We start from the raw sequence: 19,347 nt of genomic DNA on the forward strand, positions 1-19,347 counted from the left end.
CCGCAGAAGATGGTGTTGCTGATATGATGGTCTATGGTAGGCATGTCCGGTCTGTCGAGGCGAAGACCGAAGACATCACTGAAGATCGTTACACTGCCGAACTCCATGAAATGCACCGTTAACTTGTCCGCAATCCAGAAAGGATTAAAAGACATGATATCCTCATATTTCACGACATGAAAGTCCACATGTCTTTCAAAGGACAGTGTATTCCATAATTTGCAATAGGAAACACTCACCCACCATACTCTCCTAATGTCTCTCCCAGCGACTATCACCTCTTCCGGAATCTCGATCACTCCTTTGCTGGGAAGAACGTCCCTGATGACTGGTCGGGCAGAACGCGCGGTTGCGCTTGAGGCTTCTTCGTATGCTTTTTTTTTTTATTATTATTATGGATCCAATCGCTGGGTGAGCGATGGCAAAGCCGGAGACAACTTTAACAACTTTTTTCTTTCGCTTAAAGTGGTACACATTAGTCGAACATTTTTAAAATTAAATGAAATTAAATCTTTAAGTTTTACGTCCCAAGATTATGCCGGTTAGGCTAAAGAGACGGTGATGATGAGAAATGAATGAAATGGTGAAATGAAGAAAGTGGGAGGAAACGAGGGAACTCCGAGGAAAACCACGCACACGGTGTTTCTCCACCACAAAGTTCACTTGGCGCGAGCTGAGATCGAACCAGGGACCCCATGCAGCAGAGGTGAACGCCCTACTACTGAGCCACCGCGGCCCCCACGAACATTTTTATTAGCACCAACCTAACAAATCAAACACCTAGTAAGAAGTTCATTGATTGGACTTTAATCTTCTTCTCTTGATCAAGTCTATATGACATGACACTTACTGCTTAAAGAGGAATCAGAACAACCATTTAGGTTTAGTGGCTCGGATCCAAGGCGAGAATCTCCACCCAAGGTCGAACCCGAACTCCATACGTTAACAACTTTACTATGGAAGAACACATAGTGAGAAAGTATCAGCTAGAGGCAGTACTTTAAGCATAAGACCATACTATTGATTTTCGAATACTTCTGACTTCCTTTGGCTCGAAAATAAATTATCTAATAGAAAGTCTAAGTTTTACGTCCCACGATTATGCCGGTTAGGCTAAAGGAGACGGTGATGATGAGGGATGAGTGGAAAGGTGGAATGAAGAAAGTGGGAGGAAACGGGAGAACCCCGTGAAAACCCACGAGCACGGTGTTTGTTCACCACAAAGTCCACACGGTGCGAGCTGAGATCGAACCAGGGCCCCGATGCACCGGAGCTGAACGCTCTACCACTGAGCCTACGCGCCCCAGTATCTAATAGAAATCAACTATTTGATCTATCCTCGTAGCTCATGTAACGCATTATTTTAAAGTACCGTAAATAAGGCCATTTTAAATTATTCCAAAGTTCATAAGATTTTGGAATTAATTTTTCGCTAAAATGTAATTACATTTTAGCCAAGATGTACTTGTGATATTAAATACCAACACAACGAACTGCAGGAAAACTATCTATCTAGTTGGTATGAAACCAAGCGTTTTCTACAACAAAATACAAATTGAAACCAATATTTAAGATTTCTTGATTGACAGGTTATATGAGCATTCTTGCAATAAAAGTAAAAGCTATGAACAATAGAAAGAAGTCTTTCTTTGTACTTTCAGCGAGACATGAGAAAGTGACAGTGTTAGAAAAGTAGGGCGTGCTATAAAGGTGAAACAGTGATGGCTCTCTATACTTTCTCTGCTATAGGAGAATGTTTTTCAGTCTTTTCTTCTTTTTTTTTTAATATGGAACATTTTATTACCCTGCCTCTTTTTGAGCACGTGGCTAACGCGCGTGCTTTCATGTACATGCCCGGTTCGAATCCATGTAAAGGTCTTGCCTGAGATACAAACCCGAGTAGTGGCTCGGATCTCACTTTTAATTGTGTCTCCATTCTGAAAAAGAACGCTAAGCTACAATCAATTATTCTTCATTAATTGATATAAAAATCTTAGGATAGAGCTTATTTGCTTGGTAACAAGAAAATTTGAGCTTGAGATTTTGGCTTAATTGATTGCTTACATCGTTAGTTTGTTGACTGGTAGGGCTACAGTTTTAAAACGAGAACATAGTGCGTTTTGAACCTTAGGTTCGATTTTGAATAGAAGCGATTGTTGGATCTAATTGTATTCCCCCTTGAGACCGACGTTTTAAAGCGTTAAAATTTTAAAGCAGCATAGGATAGCGCTCATGGGGGAAAATATTTTATTTCAATGCTTACGAAACAAGTTGTTTTGGTTAATTCGTTGATTTAAAGTTTGCGTTCCGATCAGCACTGAGGCTATATGAAACGTGGACCTACAAGTTAACGTGGAATCTGAATCATATGAGCTCCCACTGAGAATCAAACCCGTCTCTCCAGTGATATACGTTAACTATATAGTCACGAGGGAGTTATGTTTTGCTTAAGGGTCAAATAATAATATTTTATTGTAGTTATTGTTGTTGCTATTATGCGATTTACAACAAAAAATAATTGAATCACGAACAAGCATCATCAACGAATAGCATAATTCATCGACAAATTCACATCGAAATCCTGAGATGGTAAATTATTTCGGCTTATTACCTTCAAGATTTCTCTTAGAACTATGAAAAGAAAAAAAAAGTATAGAGCTAGAACCAAGTAGTAGTAATATGCCTCAACATCATTTACAACTTTGATATTGTACTAGCTGAACCTGCGCTCTCTACACAGCGCATCATTCATATATGAGCATGAATCTCCTCGCCATTCTTCAGGACATCTGTACATGTCCCCTTACAGACAGAAGCGAAGGACGTCTCAATAATAATAATAATAATAATCTGCAAGAGACCATAAAGGAGAGATTATTTCCAATATTTTTTCAATATCTCGCACCCACAGAGAAAAATCCGTTCTCCGGACAGCGGTATATTGTACAAATATACGGTAGACTCTTGCTTACTATAGAAATCAGGACGGAGCATACGTTATCTGTATGCTACATAGGCACTGCCCTTAGATGTTACATCATGCCGTTGCAGGATGCCTGACATCTAACAGTTTTCCGTATATCACATGCATATACTTATGTTACCTTCGTCAGCTATATGTTATATACGTCCATTTATATGTGAGATCCTGACCGCCTACATTGTTTCATACGGAAAGTACGTATAGATGGAACACTTATACAGAAAGTATTATAAAACATGCGTTTTCAGTTATACGTCTGCTGTACGTTAAGTCCAAAAACTACAGGAATTACGCATGTAACCTATCTTTTTAAGTACGCCACCTACAATTTTTTTTTTCTTAGTGCCGTTTGCAAGGTTGAGCCTACTTCCAGTCGGAGTTTCTAATTCATGTATGATTTGTGTTTCCTTTCTTCTTGCACGCAGTATGTAAGAAGCAAATTCATTATATACACAATTAATTATAATGTCAGTGATATATGGTGTTCATTGCTCAAAACACTCCAACCAATATAGATTCATCTTACAAGGTACGGTACATTCGCGAAGTGTCCCCTCAGGATTCGCCTAAAATTGATTTAAATGCAAAGTTCTCCACGGCCCAAATTGTATTGTACGAATTTTAGCAGCCCATACGGGTAATTCACATATTTATGGGCCTTCATATATCCAGAATTCATACTCTAGTATAACGCTTTCTTTAGATGTAACTGAACATGAATGTGGGCATATGCAAAACAAATTGGAGGAAGTACTGCTTCTCTGACATGTGTTATCCACACCAGCCGCCATCTTGGATTCGCCATCTTGGATCCGCCAACTTTCGGTTTTTCAAATAGGAATAGGTGCATGTGATACATCAAATTCATACAAAATTTTCTCGGAAATTCATTGGTATAGTGAGTTTTACGGTAGCTTGCACCATTTGCAAGGTATTGCATGTTAAATGTGAGGCACTTCACAAATTGAACCATTAAAAAGTTGTGCAGGGCCCCGTTTCTATATGTGATCTTTTACGTGATTTATTGTTGACGAAATGCTTTCTGAACACACACATACATACACACAGACGTAAATAGGATATGGTAGATCTTCCCCAAAATCTGGTCGTATCTAGATTTACATTAGGCATTTTGTTCATGATACAAAACTTCCTTGTTATACGTAGTATAACATGGAAGTAATAACAATCACTCACGGAAATGTTGTAAAATTATGACACCAATGTTGTAGAGAGTTTGTTTATACCTACAGTACTTTTCTAGTCAGAAATTGTTTGATTTGTCAATATCAAAAACGTAAGCGTAACTGATATTAGTCTGCAATGTCTATTCACGAAGTGCCTCCCGAGCGTTATAGTAGTGTATGATTGAATTCCGGGTATATGAAGGCTCATAAATATGCAAATTACCCATATGGGCCGCTAAAATTAGTACAATACACACTGAGCCATGGAGAACTTTGCATTTAAATCAGTTTTACATGAATCCCGAGGGGACACTTCGCAAATGTACTTTGTTAGTCTGAAGAAATGGTTATCCTTCGTTTTTCATTAATTTGGCCATGAAACAAACGCCTGAGGGATATACAATCCCTGTATACAACTATGTTGTGTTGGAACGTAAACCCAAAGGATATGATAATTTACTTTTTTAAAATTTCAAAACTTTAAAACTTCCAGTGTATACCTAAAAAATGTAATAAAGAAATAATGGCCACGCTTTGAAATATTCAGTTAGAACTAGACAACCTACACAAAATTTGGTATCGACCAGTGAAAACGGTACGTTTCTAGCACTTGTGGTTTTCGAGATCTCATTGTCGAAAGAATTGAAAACAAACATATAAGCTTTTCTTTGGAGACAAACATAAACCTAGCATTTTATTTTAATATATAGATACCGTGCTGAATTACATTCTTAACCCATATCTTAATATTTGTTTTAAACCACGATCTAGTCAAACTAGAGTCATATTTCCTGGTAATTAAAGAAGGCATTTCACCTAAAAGTTTTAATTACGCAAATACGAATATATGTTTAAGAACAAAAAGAAGTAATAGTATTTAAATCTGAAAACACCGAGTTTCTACTTTTAATTTTTCGGTAATACAAAACATAACATTAAACTAGAATATATATATATATATATATATATATATATATATATATATATATATATATATATATATATATATATATATATATATATATATTGAAATCAGGAAAAAAATGCATTACAAGTTTCTGGATACCAAGAGCCAATTCGATGATGTACTAGAGTAGTTATGAACATGTTAGAAATATACTACTGCAGATATTGCTCATAAAGATGCTACTTTTTTTTTTATTAGTGGAAGACACTATATAGATTTCTATAGTACAATATATATGAGGGGGACATTATTGACGTTATAGACTAAAAGGGGTTAAAGGTAATACACAGAATAATTATCACTTCTACTTACCCTCCCAAAGCAAGAGAAGCTGTAATCTGGGATTTCTAGTTTTGTCAAACTTCGTACTCTCATTTCTGTGTTGATCTCCTTTAGAACCTTTCTCACGATTTCAGACTCACTTATGTTGAGTGGAATTTCCTCTTCTCTGGTAAAAGAAACAAAAGAGAAGGAAACGTTACATATTTAAACAAAGAAATACATGCGAAATATCTTAAATAAATATATATTCTTACTTATTTTATGAATGTTAATTTCGAATAATGTCTTAAATACACACTGTAGTCTACTGAAGTGATATGCTATTTTGCGTAAAATAGGATGTACAGAAAATGGTTTTCCAGACGGATTAACACACAAAAGTAACCGTAACATTTTGAAAATGTGTCAAATGATGTTCTTCTCTGTCTACTTCCAAGTACATAATAATAATCTTTGTACAACATGAGTTCAAATTTTGGAACCAAAGGAGGAGTGTCGATTCGTAGCCGAGTAGCTATCACACGTGCTTTCTATACGTGTGATTCTGCATTCGATTCCCGGTCGGAATACTTGTCTCGGATAGAAGCATGAGTAATGACCCGGACTGCACTTTAAACCAGGTGTTCCCAATTCGATGCTCTGAGACATCATAGTTTGAAGTCCGAAGTCGCACTAAAAAGAGCTGGAAGGAGAGAGTAAGAAGATAGCATTGATTGAACATGGTGGTGACAATCAAAGAGGACGTACTCGGTGGTTTTGCAAATACATTACTCGTTGATCCAACACTTGTTTTATTCTATTCCAACTATCTCGTTCTCTCTCCCTCTTTGCTCAACCTATTCTTTCTATCCTGGATTTGATTGTAAAAGCCTGTTTGTACAGTCAGAGACAAAAGTTCTTTCCGTTTAGTGAAATTTATTTTGGGAATAACGGTTGTATAATTGGAACGTAAACAGTGATATGGCTGGAACATACAGAAAATTACACCCCTTTTAAATTCCTGAAGACTGTACTCAAACTGTCCTTCCATTCTGAAGTTATTTACGAAACTAATTTCATCAAATGGAAAGAATCTTTTTCGCTAACTGTACGTCATACATTGGGAAGTTGGAAATAATTGCTTTTAAACAGTAGATTCTGCTTCATATAGACTTGGCGCTATTAGAAAAAGTAAAAGACGTTAAACTCCAAAGAACCAACTAACCAAAAGTAGAACTGGTGCAATGGCATACAAATTTTTCCGTGAAATTTTCTAAATATCCGTCGTCACATTCAACAAATTTTCTTAAACATTCCACCATGTTTCTTTCAGTTTGCTTCCAGGTCTGAGAATCCAGACCACCAGTTACAGTACAGAATCTTCTCCGAGAAATGTTCTAGACTAGGTCCTACGTATTCACAACATACACCCCAGACTTTCTAAATTCACCCACACGGCAGGGCAGATTGGATTCAGATTAGAAAATCATAGGTTAGTGACATCGACAGCGCCATGCCAAAGGCTTATACGTGAAAAATCAAAATTTGGAGGAAATTGTGTTTACAGATGTAAGTTTAACGTTCCACGTTACGCACCGAGGCTGCGAGAGACGATGATAATAATGGATGAAATGGTGGAATGAATAAAGTGTGAGAAAACGGGGAAACACCAAGAAAACCCACGAAGACGCTGTTTATATTTTGAAGCTCATGTCTCACAAATACCTAAAGATATATTAGTATATTTGCCATTTAATACCGGATCCCAATCTATCGAATATATATTTAAATGAAAATGCTAATAGAACCAACAACACTTAGGTGGCTTTGGCGTAGAGTGGACACCAAGGATGTTATAAAATAGAGGATCTGCCCATACAACAAAATTGTGAAGCTTTACGTCACTGCTTCGCCACACCTACTTTGCCTGCTCCGCACGACTAAGATCGCAATGTTTCGAGCCAACAATCATGGCGGAAGCAAGAGTAGCCAATTAGACGTGCCGGTTCCGACGATGCTCAGTTGTTTTTGGCTTCACTGAGGTCATAGGATGAAGATATGTATGTGCAAATCCTCTATTTTATAACATCCTTGATGGACACCGACTAACGGCATAACATGTAAATGACAAAATTATAACAAATACTTTTATTTTATTGGGTTTTATGCAGCACGGTTGTGCCCTTTAGACTTAACAAGACGATTAAAAAAAACTAAAGAGACAATACATAAAACCTATGCTCTGACCAAAATTCAAACTCACGAAGACAGACCTTGCGACTGCAGCTCGATCATAACAGCCGGCAAAGCACCGATTTTTGGGTAGTGCACAAACTGTACACTTCCAAATCTAGCAATCACATTTCCGTCATATGTGACTTTATCAACAGGCTATATCATTACTACATATTGGCATTATATTAATAATGTTGGATTTTCTGTCGATGTTACAATTTATTTTAACTTCTTCATTTTCTAATGGTATTCCATTAATGTAAGTGAAATAAATGGGTCCAGAAGGTTGTTATGTAATGTGAAGTTTATTACATAAACTCTTAATGCACCAGGATTCTTTGGTAAATTACTAAATCTTCCCATGTATTGCACACCTTTGAATTTTACATTTTTTTAATTATGTGAATAAGTAGCATGGCTGATCTTTGTTACAGCCAGCCTTGAAAGTAGTTACTTTTAAGATCTTTCCTACGTAACAATAGTAGAAAATTACTTTTAAAATAAATAGGCAAGGAAAAACTCAAACATATATCCAACATGACGTCTTTCTATACTTGTATAAGAGCTAGGAATTAAAAGAAAGCTTTACTTCAACTATAGCATGTATAAATTGCTAATGCGCAGTTAACCTTTACTATTAGTACAATAATATATATGTCTGTCATCAGCTTTTCGCATAGAAGGAGTCACCTAAAACAAGCAAATTTTGTAGACAGATAGATCTTCAACAGATATAATTGCATACGAAGCTGTCTTTTTGGATTTTCGGATCGGGTGAAAAGTTGTGTTAATCATATTGACAAGGGCTTGTATAAAAGGAGAGGATAAATTAAGGGCGTCATATGGGGATGGCAAGGGGACATATATATCCCCTGAGTTTGAGAAGTCCATAATTTTTAATTGGTTATATATTAAAATAGTAATAAAATAAATTGTTTCTTGCCTACCCCTGGCAAAATATGAAAGGACGCTACTGGGATAAATACTGAAGCAATTGAATGGTTGTCAGGATTTCTTTTAATTACATTCTTCCTGTGTTTTTATGGCTGTTGCCAAAAGTGCGAAGAGACACATTTCGAGTATGTAATATAAAGTGCAATAATTCAACTGGAGTGCACATTATATAGTGCGCACTTCGTTGAGTTAACATTTGATTTGTACTTCATTGCAGCGCCTCCTCGTGGTAAAACATGAAACACTGATAATAAAAGAAAGGACAATTTTGAATAGTAAAAAAACCTACATCAATATTTCCAGACGAACGGCTTTCCAGTTTAAACATCGTTCAGATTGATAATGTGGGACGGCTTCAAAGGAGGTTTTCCGTCGTCACTGGACACCTTTCAGGTACAGATTAATAACAGCGGAGAATAAATAAATGCTATTATTATGCAGAAAAATATCTAGACTCAAGTGGGCACATAACTAATTACCTTTTTTATTGGTTTTAAAGGCTTTTTATCTTGTTTTGCATAATTTGTTGTTACAAGTATCAACCAGTATTACTACTGTAAAGTTGCCTTTCTTGTTAAGTTAAAAATTGTGAGGGCCCAAAATTTAATATTTTGCTTTCGTGCAAAACAACTAGTATTTATTAAATTGAGTATAGATTTACAAGTTACAAATTCTCCTGATAGTTTTTTAACAGTTTCGTTGTAGTAATACGGAAATTTTATATTGTGACATTATATATGGAACTTTCTTTATATATATATATATTCTGGAAATTATTAAAGAAAATTTCGTTTTGGAACATAAATTTTTGCTTACAACTCACTTAGCGAGAGGGAAGATGTATTACTTAAATGTTTTAATTAATAGCAACTTACATTAAATAAATTGCTAAAAATTCAGTTTTCAATACTTAGGTTAATCAGAAAATCTAAATCATGGTACTGAAGCAACGTATATAAACGAAATAAATTGGTCGACTTTATTTCTTCGTTCTGATTATCCTATGACATAGCTTGACATTAGTATATAAATTTGATTTCATGAAAATATTACTATTAATTAAGTCTATGTTTGGTAAATCAAGCCTTTTTGTGTTTAAGTGATTTTAATCTTTCTACCTAAAATAGTAGGAGTTTATGTGATGAAATAAAACGGGAATATACAACCTTGACTATTTGCATATTCTATCGACAGTAGTGGCATTTTGTGGTCAAGCTGTATATTTTGTCTCATTTATTGCTTATTCATCTTTATCAATAAGTTCATATAATAAGTTTAGGAGTTCCAGATGAAAAGACGATGTGAAAATTGAGTTTGTGAAGTATGCGTGCTTTAATTAGAATTTTTACTTTATTTTTTATTTTTTCTCGTCTAATCTTAATACAGTATAAATAATAATCTTTATTTCAGTGCCGCGAACACCTTGTTGGCAAAAATGCAGCGTATCTTGTGATATCAGAGCAGTACATTACGATGGAATAATAATACAAATGATAATAGCAATAATATGTAAGCAAAGAGTAAAAAGAGGAGCACTAATATAAAACACAATGTAGATAAAAGTCAATTAGGTAGAAACAACTCCTTGTCAACGGTGTTAAAATTGTCAAGCTCTCTATTTACCTAAAATACAGCGGCGCCTGGTACTATATGTTGCACGGTTGTGCAACCGGCTATTTTTTTTAATACTTAAGATATTTTTAGGTATTAAAGTAGTGTATCAGTAAAAAATAAACCTTTGCTCTTGAGCACAAAACAGTATTGATGCATTTCTAAAAAAAAATCAATAAAAAAACTGAAAGAGAGTGATTTATATTTCCAGTTGCAGTGAGCGTTGCAACTGGAAGCAGTAACATTGAGCATATAGCAGCGAGCTCCTATCTCTCAACATGAGGAAGTGGATTTATTCCTGCGTCGCTGCTATCCTCCCGTATTGCTTCCTTGTTGCACCTTTTCCTGCCACTGGTATATAGTCAGCTTTTGTAATAGTTACGAATTCCTCCGCTTGGCAGCGCTTGACTCAATTGATAAGGTAACATACAGACGCTTGGAAGAAAGAAGTTATTCACAAAACAGAAACTCGCAAAAAAAAAAAAAAAACAATGGTGGTCGCAGGGGCGGATCCAGGTTGAATGTTTGGGGGAGGGCGTCGTTCGAAGTCAATAGGTTTTATTTTACATTTATAATACAAAGGTGAAAATTCTTGTTATAGGTTGTATTTTTAAAATAAAAAATATCCTATTCTGGGGGAGGGGCGATCGAGTCTCGAAGCAGAAAATGTCTTACCACTGGTCTAATTACTAGCTCTGTGTCTTTCGTGCACATGATCCCGTGTTCGATTTCCGGTGCAGAGCATAACAAAATTAATCCCAAACATTCACTTTCAATACTCATCTGTCTTCTTTAGCCTAAATTGCTGGAATGTTAAACTAATATTACTTTTTTTTTTTAATTTTCGAAGGAAAAAATCTTAAGATTTCATGCTCTTTATAGTAGAACAGCAGACAAAAATACGTGGTTATTGAAAATGGACTCTTTGTCCGTTTTTTCATACAAAGAAATGCTAACAAAATGCATATTGTCGGAGGAGAGAGGTGTTTCTGTACCCTAAAGAAAATAAACAGAAAATATTTCCAGTAGCGATGCTTTCTATTTAGAAAAACCTGGCGAGTAGCACTTCAGATTTCAATGAAGTCATAGAAAAATTTTCAATGAAGTCATAGAAAAATTTGAAGGTCGAAAAGAACGAAGAAAGATCTTCCATTTTAAAATAATCCATAGTTTACTTAAATAATTTTGTTTAACTGCGTGCATGAATATATGCAATTTTCTTGCTTTTTTCTTCTTTTCGGGTTAACGATATCATTCATGGCTTTCAGCACATGCTATATATTTGATTGATCTCTTGTTCAGTGACGTGAGTGAAGTTTTGTATATAAATAGCGTATAAACGTACATTGATAGTGGTGGTTTGAAAAAAAAAGGAAATAGCTAGTATTAAATCAATATTAGAGAATATACTTTAATCAATAAATATACAAATAGAGCTTAAAAGGACTTCCCTCTTCATATTTCCTGAATATGTTTTGGATAAGACTCAAGAATGCTGGGGGAAGGGAACACTTGCGCGTACCTACACATCTTTGATATTGCAACATTGCAACCGGTGCTTCTACAGACCACGAACCGCTACTGCTAAAACAACGAAAAGCTTAAAAAAAAAAAAGTCTTAATGTTACATTTTAGCTCCATGTTTCTAAACGTAATTGCTTAAAAACTATCGGTAAGATCTCATAAAAGCTTAATACACTAATACATCACTTGCTTAATACAGTAAGTCTAAATTTATGTACTTAAAGAATCTGTCAATCTTTTTAAAATTTCCGATTTAGAGTAACTAAAATCGGGCTATTTATTATGTTATAATTTGGTAGTTTAAAACCTATGTTCCGCAAACAGTCATTATCAATCGTTCCTTTTTTTTTTTTTTTTTTTTTGCAAGCAAACCTTGTCAATTTTTTTCTTCTATTCGTAAGACTTTCCAAAACACCAATATTCATAGCTATGTGAATGCTAGGTCATTTTCATCTTTAAACATAGCAGTCGAATAAAACAGATTCTATTTTTGCACATATTCTATTTTGTTTGTCGAAGTTTTAGAAAGCTGTTTCATATTACCGAATCAAATGCTAGTTTTGGTCTTACAAGTAGTTTATATAAACATACATGTGTTTTATCTCTCTGAAATACAGGCCACTGTTAAAACTAAAACCTATTATCCTTCTGGTATCTTGTATGCTAAGAAAACTTTGATTATCAAATAAAATACCTACATCTTACTTACTTTCTCTATTTGTACACCATTGTCCTCGTATTTACTGATATAATATTAAATTTTATTGGTGTATGTCAACAATTTTGTTTTCTTAACATTAATCTTTAGAAAATTGTTTCTTCACCACGTGTTTACTGCATTTAAATCTTATTGTAATAAATAATTATCAATCTCATTGTTGACTAATCTGAACGACTTCATATCATCAGCATATAGCAAGCTGCTGGAGTATTTGATTCCTTGCGCGAGATCATTTAAAAATGAGATAAATAATCTCATTATTAAAATCAAATATTAATATAATTAATTAAAACACCATGAACATTATCTAATACAATGAAAAACGAAAAAACTTCACACTGTTTATTTTCATATATTCCACACGTTCTTCTTTTCAGGTAGATAAATGAAAAAAAAAAACAGACATTCTCCATTATATTATGAAAAGAAATAATTGATTTTAAACCTAAGAATATTAATACTAAATACTATATGAAGAAAAACTAGAAACATTGTTTACAAATGGTGATCAGACACATTAAATTACTTTATTTATTTTGTAATATATAGTTTGTGAAAATATTAGTCATAGGCAACTTCTGAACATTAAGTTAATTGATGAAAACCAAGTCTTAAAGAAAAAGTAAGAAAGAAAAGATCTTGACCTTTGTTCATTTTCCTAGCACGCAAGAACACTAAATAAAAATGTCATGTTGTAGCATGTTTTAAATGTCGAGTTGATAAATAGATATTATTTTCAATTCGAATATTATATTCAATTCAAATGTTTGCTCTCCTACATCAACTTCATTAGGAAAAACAAAATAATTATAGTTTACAAAAAAAAAAAAAAAAACTGCCGTCCATTATAAAAGTAAGAAAGTCCTTTCAACTTCCAATGAGATTACTTGTCTGAATCACGTGACAAAACCATAATAATCCGGTGTAAAGTTACTAGGTGGTAACACCAGTATTTTCATGCCGTACATAGTATACAAACTTTCCCTCCCTACCATATAATATTCACTTTGTCATAATGTCTTTCTACCTAGGTACCTTATGGTGCGAGTTTGTCTCGTCGTGTTGCAGGATCTGGATTTTTTTTTCGTTTTACCGGCTATCTGTCTTCATTACTCTCTAATAAGGATACGCTTAGCCAAAGCTAACCTTGTTGCCTGACCTGTCCAATTTTTTCTTCTTTTCTAGGTGGGAAAGGTAAAGAACAAAGTCAGTAGAGACTGGTGATTTATATATAGGGCGACCATACATCCGTTTTGACCGGGATAGTCCCGTTTCCGGGGCGTGTCCCGGCCGTCCCGTCAGTAAAAGGAAAAACGTAGTATTTGTCCCGTTTTATGCAAGTGAAAGAAGTAAATAACAAACCCAAACCTGTCGGGCATGACGAAAGATGCTGATAGCTTGGCACCTGGCGGGCGAGGGTATTGGTTGAGTGTTGGCAACACAATAAAACGTAAGGAGGTGTTCGTTGTCTACAGGAGAGGTTTTCTTCTGGGGATCGTGTGCGTCCGAGGAGTCTGTTGTAAAATTTAAGTGTGGAAACAGCAACCGTGTATGTTTTCAAACATGTGGACGAAGGGCAACACGCGGACATTTTTATAAATTAGTGATCTTTAACCATGGCTATACCTACACTCTGATTAATTTATGCTTAGCACACTCGGAATGAATTAGCTCATTCCGCCCCTCCATAATGAGCACCTTGATGAGATGGCAACATTGGTCCTCCCAAGTTAGTAAACCTGACTTACCGAATGGAACAGGAACTTCAAGCAAGTACGATTGCAGTAATTTATGTATTCAATTAATTATCCGTTTTAGGAATTCTTGAGTTTATATCTTCGTCACACGATACAAAACATTTCAATAACTGCCGTTTGTACGTAATATATATTTTGCTCGACAAAGAAAGTAAATTTTAATTTTTGGCTTATAAAAAACAGTCTGATTAAACTACTCATCTATACTACAAAATAGCTGATTATGTTACAATAATTTAAAATTAATTTTAAACTGCAAATTTGGTATTTGTTTCACAGCTTTTGATAGTTTATTATGTAGTTTAATTCCTATGTGGTGTAACGAGTTTTGAGTTTTTGTTAGCCGGAAACTTTGCATGTGAATATGATTTATAGTTTTCGTGTTGTGTTCGTTTACACTGCGAATTTAGTGAAAAATTTCGTTTCCACTAAATATGTTTACATATATACGTATATATATATGAACGTGTCCGTTTCCAGAATATATTATTTACTATATAATGTAGTGGTCTACTACTGTTTTTTTCTTTTTAGTTGTCCCGTTTTCAGGTTTTACAATTATGGTCGCCCTATTTATATAGCTAGTTTTAAATGTTATTAAGTTTACATTTAGGGACTAAAGTATTCTGAAATAAGTAATAAAAGCACGTCCCTCCGGCTCAAAATTTGGCAATAGAAAATAGTTACCAGGTTAAATACAGTCTGTTAAGTTTAATTCTTGAGGTTAGATTTGTATTTTAGCTCGAGAGTTCATTATACGTAGTTTAGCTTTGTTACAAATTTCTGTTCTGTAAAAACGAGCTTGTTGCGAAGTTTGAGTTTATTCCTAACCATTTTTGTTACGTGTTGCAACTTGTAAGCACGGTGCGAATTACCGGGGGGATGAGGGGGATTTCCCCCCTCAATCACATTTTGTTCTCCCCCAAAGAAGTCAGCTGAAGTATCCCCACCGGGAATGCTCGCTTCCCCCCCAAAACTATGCTCAGTATAACTCCAAATTTCTTCGGAATGATCGATGTAATCTATTCAGTTTTAGTCATTTCTACTTACCACCTAGTTACCCAACACTTTCAACGTTGTTTAGTTGAATTATATTATTATGACTACGGTTGTTACTTGCAACTGTACCTTCGTACCCTTCAGTTTGTCATCGTTCGTGAATTTGAATGTACTAATTGCGCATAACAAAGCCACATATGGATTTATAAATGTTCTTAGCGGTTGGCCAAGAAGAAGTAGACAAATAGCTTCTTCTACCGTACTTGGCGAAGTTCGGACATGTCATATTTATCCTCTACATTTGTATCGATTATCATCTTATTTTAATTTTTGTTATAACATGTTATTTCATTTTCCAGTGTACTCATGTTAGCACATGGTCTTCATTCCCTAGTAGTTTGTGTGTATGCAACTCAAAGTTGCATTTAATTTGTGATAATTAGCATAGTAATCACTGCCTTTTACAGTTTACGGAAATGAACTTTTGAAACTGTACCCAAAATTTGAGATATAGGTATTCTCTCGTAAGTATATGTTAACGTACACGCTGGGGATACGCTCCTAGTGAGCACACATATTAGTGAAGGTGATTTTTAGGTGAATAAGCGCATAATTGAAGATTTGTTTCAGCATTTGTTAATACGACTGGTTCTCCGTGTCATTGTCCGTGTCTGTATAAGCATTTCAACTGGAGCGGTTTCTTTAAAGTTAACCATTCATTTTTCCATCTTTCTCTTCGCTGTACAGTTTTCTGTCTACGCTAATAATGTCTGAAAAACTTTATTTGAATAACGTAGCCCATACTGAAACTCATCTGCAACCTAACAGTAAAGTAATTGTAAGTGTTGACTTCCTGAGCCCCATCACGGAATCGATATTTGGAGGGGAAAAAAGTCGTGAAGAGCGCAGCTTTAGCCTGGAGTAGAAGCACAAGCTCGAAATTTGAATCGAAAGATTTTAAATATTTGGCCTTCGGTTTGACCTTGATGTCAGAAATCAGGACCAGCAACAATTCATTTCTTGTTTGATAGACTAATATCTAGATTTTCTTTTTTTTTTTTTTTAAAAAAAAAAAAAAAGTATGTCCGGTTTAACTGATAATTTTAGTGGTTTTCCTAAGACTGATTTTTTTCTACCTGTATGTAATAACGCAAAGTGGAAGATTTCAATATGAGTCGAAAAATTAGCATATGCTCTTGATCATAGCTATCGCTCGGGCCGAATTATTAAGTAAATAAACTTTAGAGAGCTACGGGCACAAGAGGGACTACAACATTTAAAAATGTTCAGAAAGGTTAGGTGTGGTGTGTGTGTCAGACAACATATACGTACATAGCAGAGATGGGCACCCTCACTCATTTTTGCCCTCAAGAGGGCCGCCCTCACCCTCACTCACCCTCATTTCGGTATATGAGGGTGAGGGTGTCTGAGGGTGAGGGTGAAAGAGACTATTGAGGGTGAGGGTGTCTGAGGGTGAGGGTGAAAGAGACTATTGAGGGTGAGGGTGTCTGAGGGTGAGGGTGAAAGAGACTATTGAGGGTGAGGGTGTCTGAGGGTGAGGGTGAAAGAGACTATTGAGGGTGAGGGTGTCTGAGGGTGAGGGTGAAAGAACTATTGAGGGTGAGGGTGTCTGAGGGTGAGGGTGAAAGAGACTATTGAGGGTGAGGGTGTCTGAGGGTGAGGGTGAAGGAGTCGACTGAGGGTGAGGGTGGCTGAGGGCGAATATGAGGGAATCAACTGAGGGTGAGGGTGTATGAGGGTGAGGGTGAAGGAGTCGACTGAGGGTGAGGGTGGCTGAGGGCGAATATGAGGGAATCAACTGAGGGTGAGGGTGTCTGAGGGTGAGGGTGAAGGAGTCGACTGAGGGTGAGGGTGGATGAGGGTGAGGGTGAATGAGGGTAAGGATGAGGGAATTGATTGAGGGTGAGGGTGAGTGAGGGTTAGCAAAAATGCCCATCACCAGAATGAATTTCTGAAGGATGTTTGCTTGAAAGTTATTTGTTTGGGAAATGGTTCAAATAGCACTTCCCTGCGAACTCCAAATAGAGTAGCAACCTAGTTGGCACAGAGTGACGTAATTAGGTCATAAAACATTAGCTGGTACAGTGTACGAATTAATGGGAATGGTGAATGGGATATTCCGTGTGACAAAAATGTAATTCCCTCCCTGAAGGAATTCATTTTTCTTCTCTCTAGTATTTTTTTAAAGTGGTCATATAGATAGAAAAGATAATAACGTATTTTATGTAACGAAACAAAAATAGGCATTTATATCTGACTTGAAACATATCAAAAACATTTTTGCAGTCGTTAGAATCACACAGTTTGTTTTTTGGAATAGTTACTTATTGATGCAGAAAACTTTCCTTTTGTCAGAAGCAAACTATAGAGCAGTGACGACGCCAGCTTTAAGTTCTTAGGGGGGCAAAGGAGGGGCAGATACATTTTCGGGGGGGCGGCTATTTGCCATACCAGAAATGACATATTTATTACGTTTGACTTATTTTACATTACATTGTGTATTTCGTTGCTGTTTTTATATTAGACCTATATGATTATAAATTAAAGTTATTTCAAGTAAAATTTGTTACCAACAAATAAGTAACGTCTGCACATGAAATATTTTTCAATGAAACTTTTGAAGCCTAAACATAAATTGAATTCGCGTATACTACAAGTAACACATTCGTCTAGTAACTATATGCTACGTCTCTCTCTCTCTCTCTCTATCTATCTATCTATCTATCTATCTATCTATCTATCTATCTATATATATATATATAATATATATATATATATATATATATATATATATATATATGGAGAGAGAGAGAGAGAGAGAGAGAATTTACGAGGAGCTGCTGAAAATGTCGTAGTCGAATCCAGAAGGAGCGTAGGTACTAGGTAGAAAAATGAAACCGTAGTTTAGAAAAACATATCTCTGTATGTACAAATACAAATTTTCATATTAATAATGAAATTCTTGTTGTTTCTCAGGCCTCTGGAGTGATTATGTGTCCCCAAACAGATAATTTCACAAACATCCAGATCCTAACTGTTATAACATTTTTGTTCCACTAAGGAAAGTCACCGAAGTAAATTAATTAGGAAATTAGTGAAACACCACGGAACTCTCCTCCGTTGTATACAGTGGTGAAGTTGTGAGTGGCTTAGTATAAACGTGGCGATTTCTCTACAAATTATGCTTTACGTCCAGGATGATTAAAAGCAATGACTCTTCCCGAAGTCATGGATGTAATTTGTGACATTATTTTCGAAAATTACAGCATTTCAGTCAGTGGTTGATATAGCCCGGGGCTGGAGGGCCTAGGCCACCCCAGGTTTTGAGTGACAAAAATAATTTAAACTATTATTTATATAGTTTTTAAAGTGTATAGTAAAATGAAAAGAAAGGAATTATGCTCCTTCAGGAGAATACATCTGTCCATCAAGCCCCTGCGAACACAACTGGCATTGCATAATCTAGGGTTTCAATGTCTAGATCATCATTCTTATTCCGCAGATTTAGCTCCGTATAACTATTACGTGTACTTATTTCCCAAACTTAAATAGCACTTGAAAGGACTCCATTTTAGATCTGATAGAGGTAGTGCAACGAACAGTGGTGCAAGGAAATCTTCAGATTGTTTAACTTTTCTGCAAAAACTGGAGCACTGTACAAGGTATTGACTCTCGGGGGAAGTGTAGAAGAAGTAAAACTTCACCATTCCACGTGCACTCCTCGGTTGGGGTACGAATTTTTCAGCAGTTCCTAGTCAATACGGTAGACGTCACGTCAGTGCTTTGAAACAAAATAAGTAAGGGAGCACTAGTATATACCAATTACTAACGAAAGATCAGCACACTGACAATACGTTTTATTGGGAATCAGTTTAATTCCATAAATTTATTATTATCATTTGCACAAAGGGAAAATACAACTCTTTTTATCTCCTTCAAAAAATTAAGCTCTGGTAGTTGCAAACTAAGCTGTTATAAGAACATCCTCTGAATATTGAAAGCCGAGAATAATGTTTCAGAAAAAAAAGTTTTAAATAAAACAAAATATGAAACTGAAAACTTCAAACCCGAATAAATACAAACAAAAAATGAAATCTTTGAGTTTTCATCGTACGGTTGTGCCGGTT

The 19,347-nt window shown here is 35.5% G+C and overlaps 1 protein-coding gene across 2 annotated transcripts in view; it reads right to left on the reverse strand.

The window, feature by feature from the left end:
• LOC145693410 (uncharacterized) overlaps nt 1-19,347 on the reverse strand; it is a 185,817-nt gene that overhangs the window by 74,488 nt on the left and 91,982 nt on the right. For both annotated transcript variants that reach the window (XM_081769380.1, XM_081769381.1), the window contains exon 2: nt 5,450-5,585. In XM_081769380.1, the coding sequence (XP_081625506.1) occupies nt 5,450-5,585 (136 nt within the window). The remainder of the gene's footprint in view (nt 1-5,449; nt 5,586-19,347) is intronic.

The sequence above is a fragment of the Thermobia domestica genome, chromosome 8, assembly GCF_964235325.1.
Source record: "Thermobia domestica chromosome 8, izTheDome1.hap1.1, whole genome shotgun sequence".
Taxonomy (NCBI): Eukaryota; Metazoa; Arthropoda; class Insecta; order Zygentoma; family Lepismatidae; genus Thermobia; species Thermobia domestica.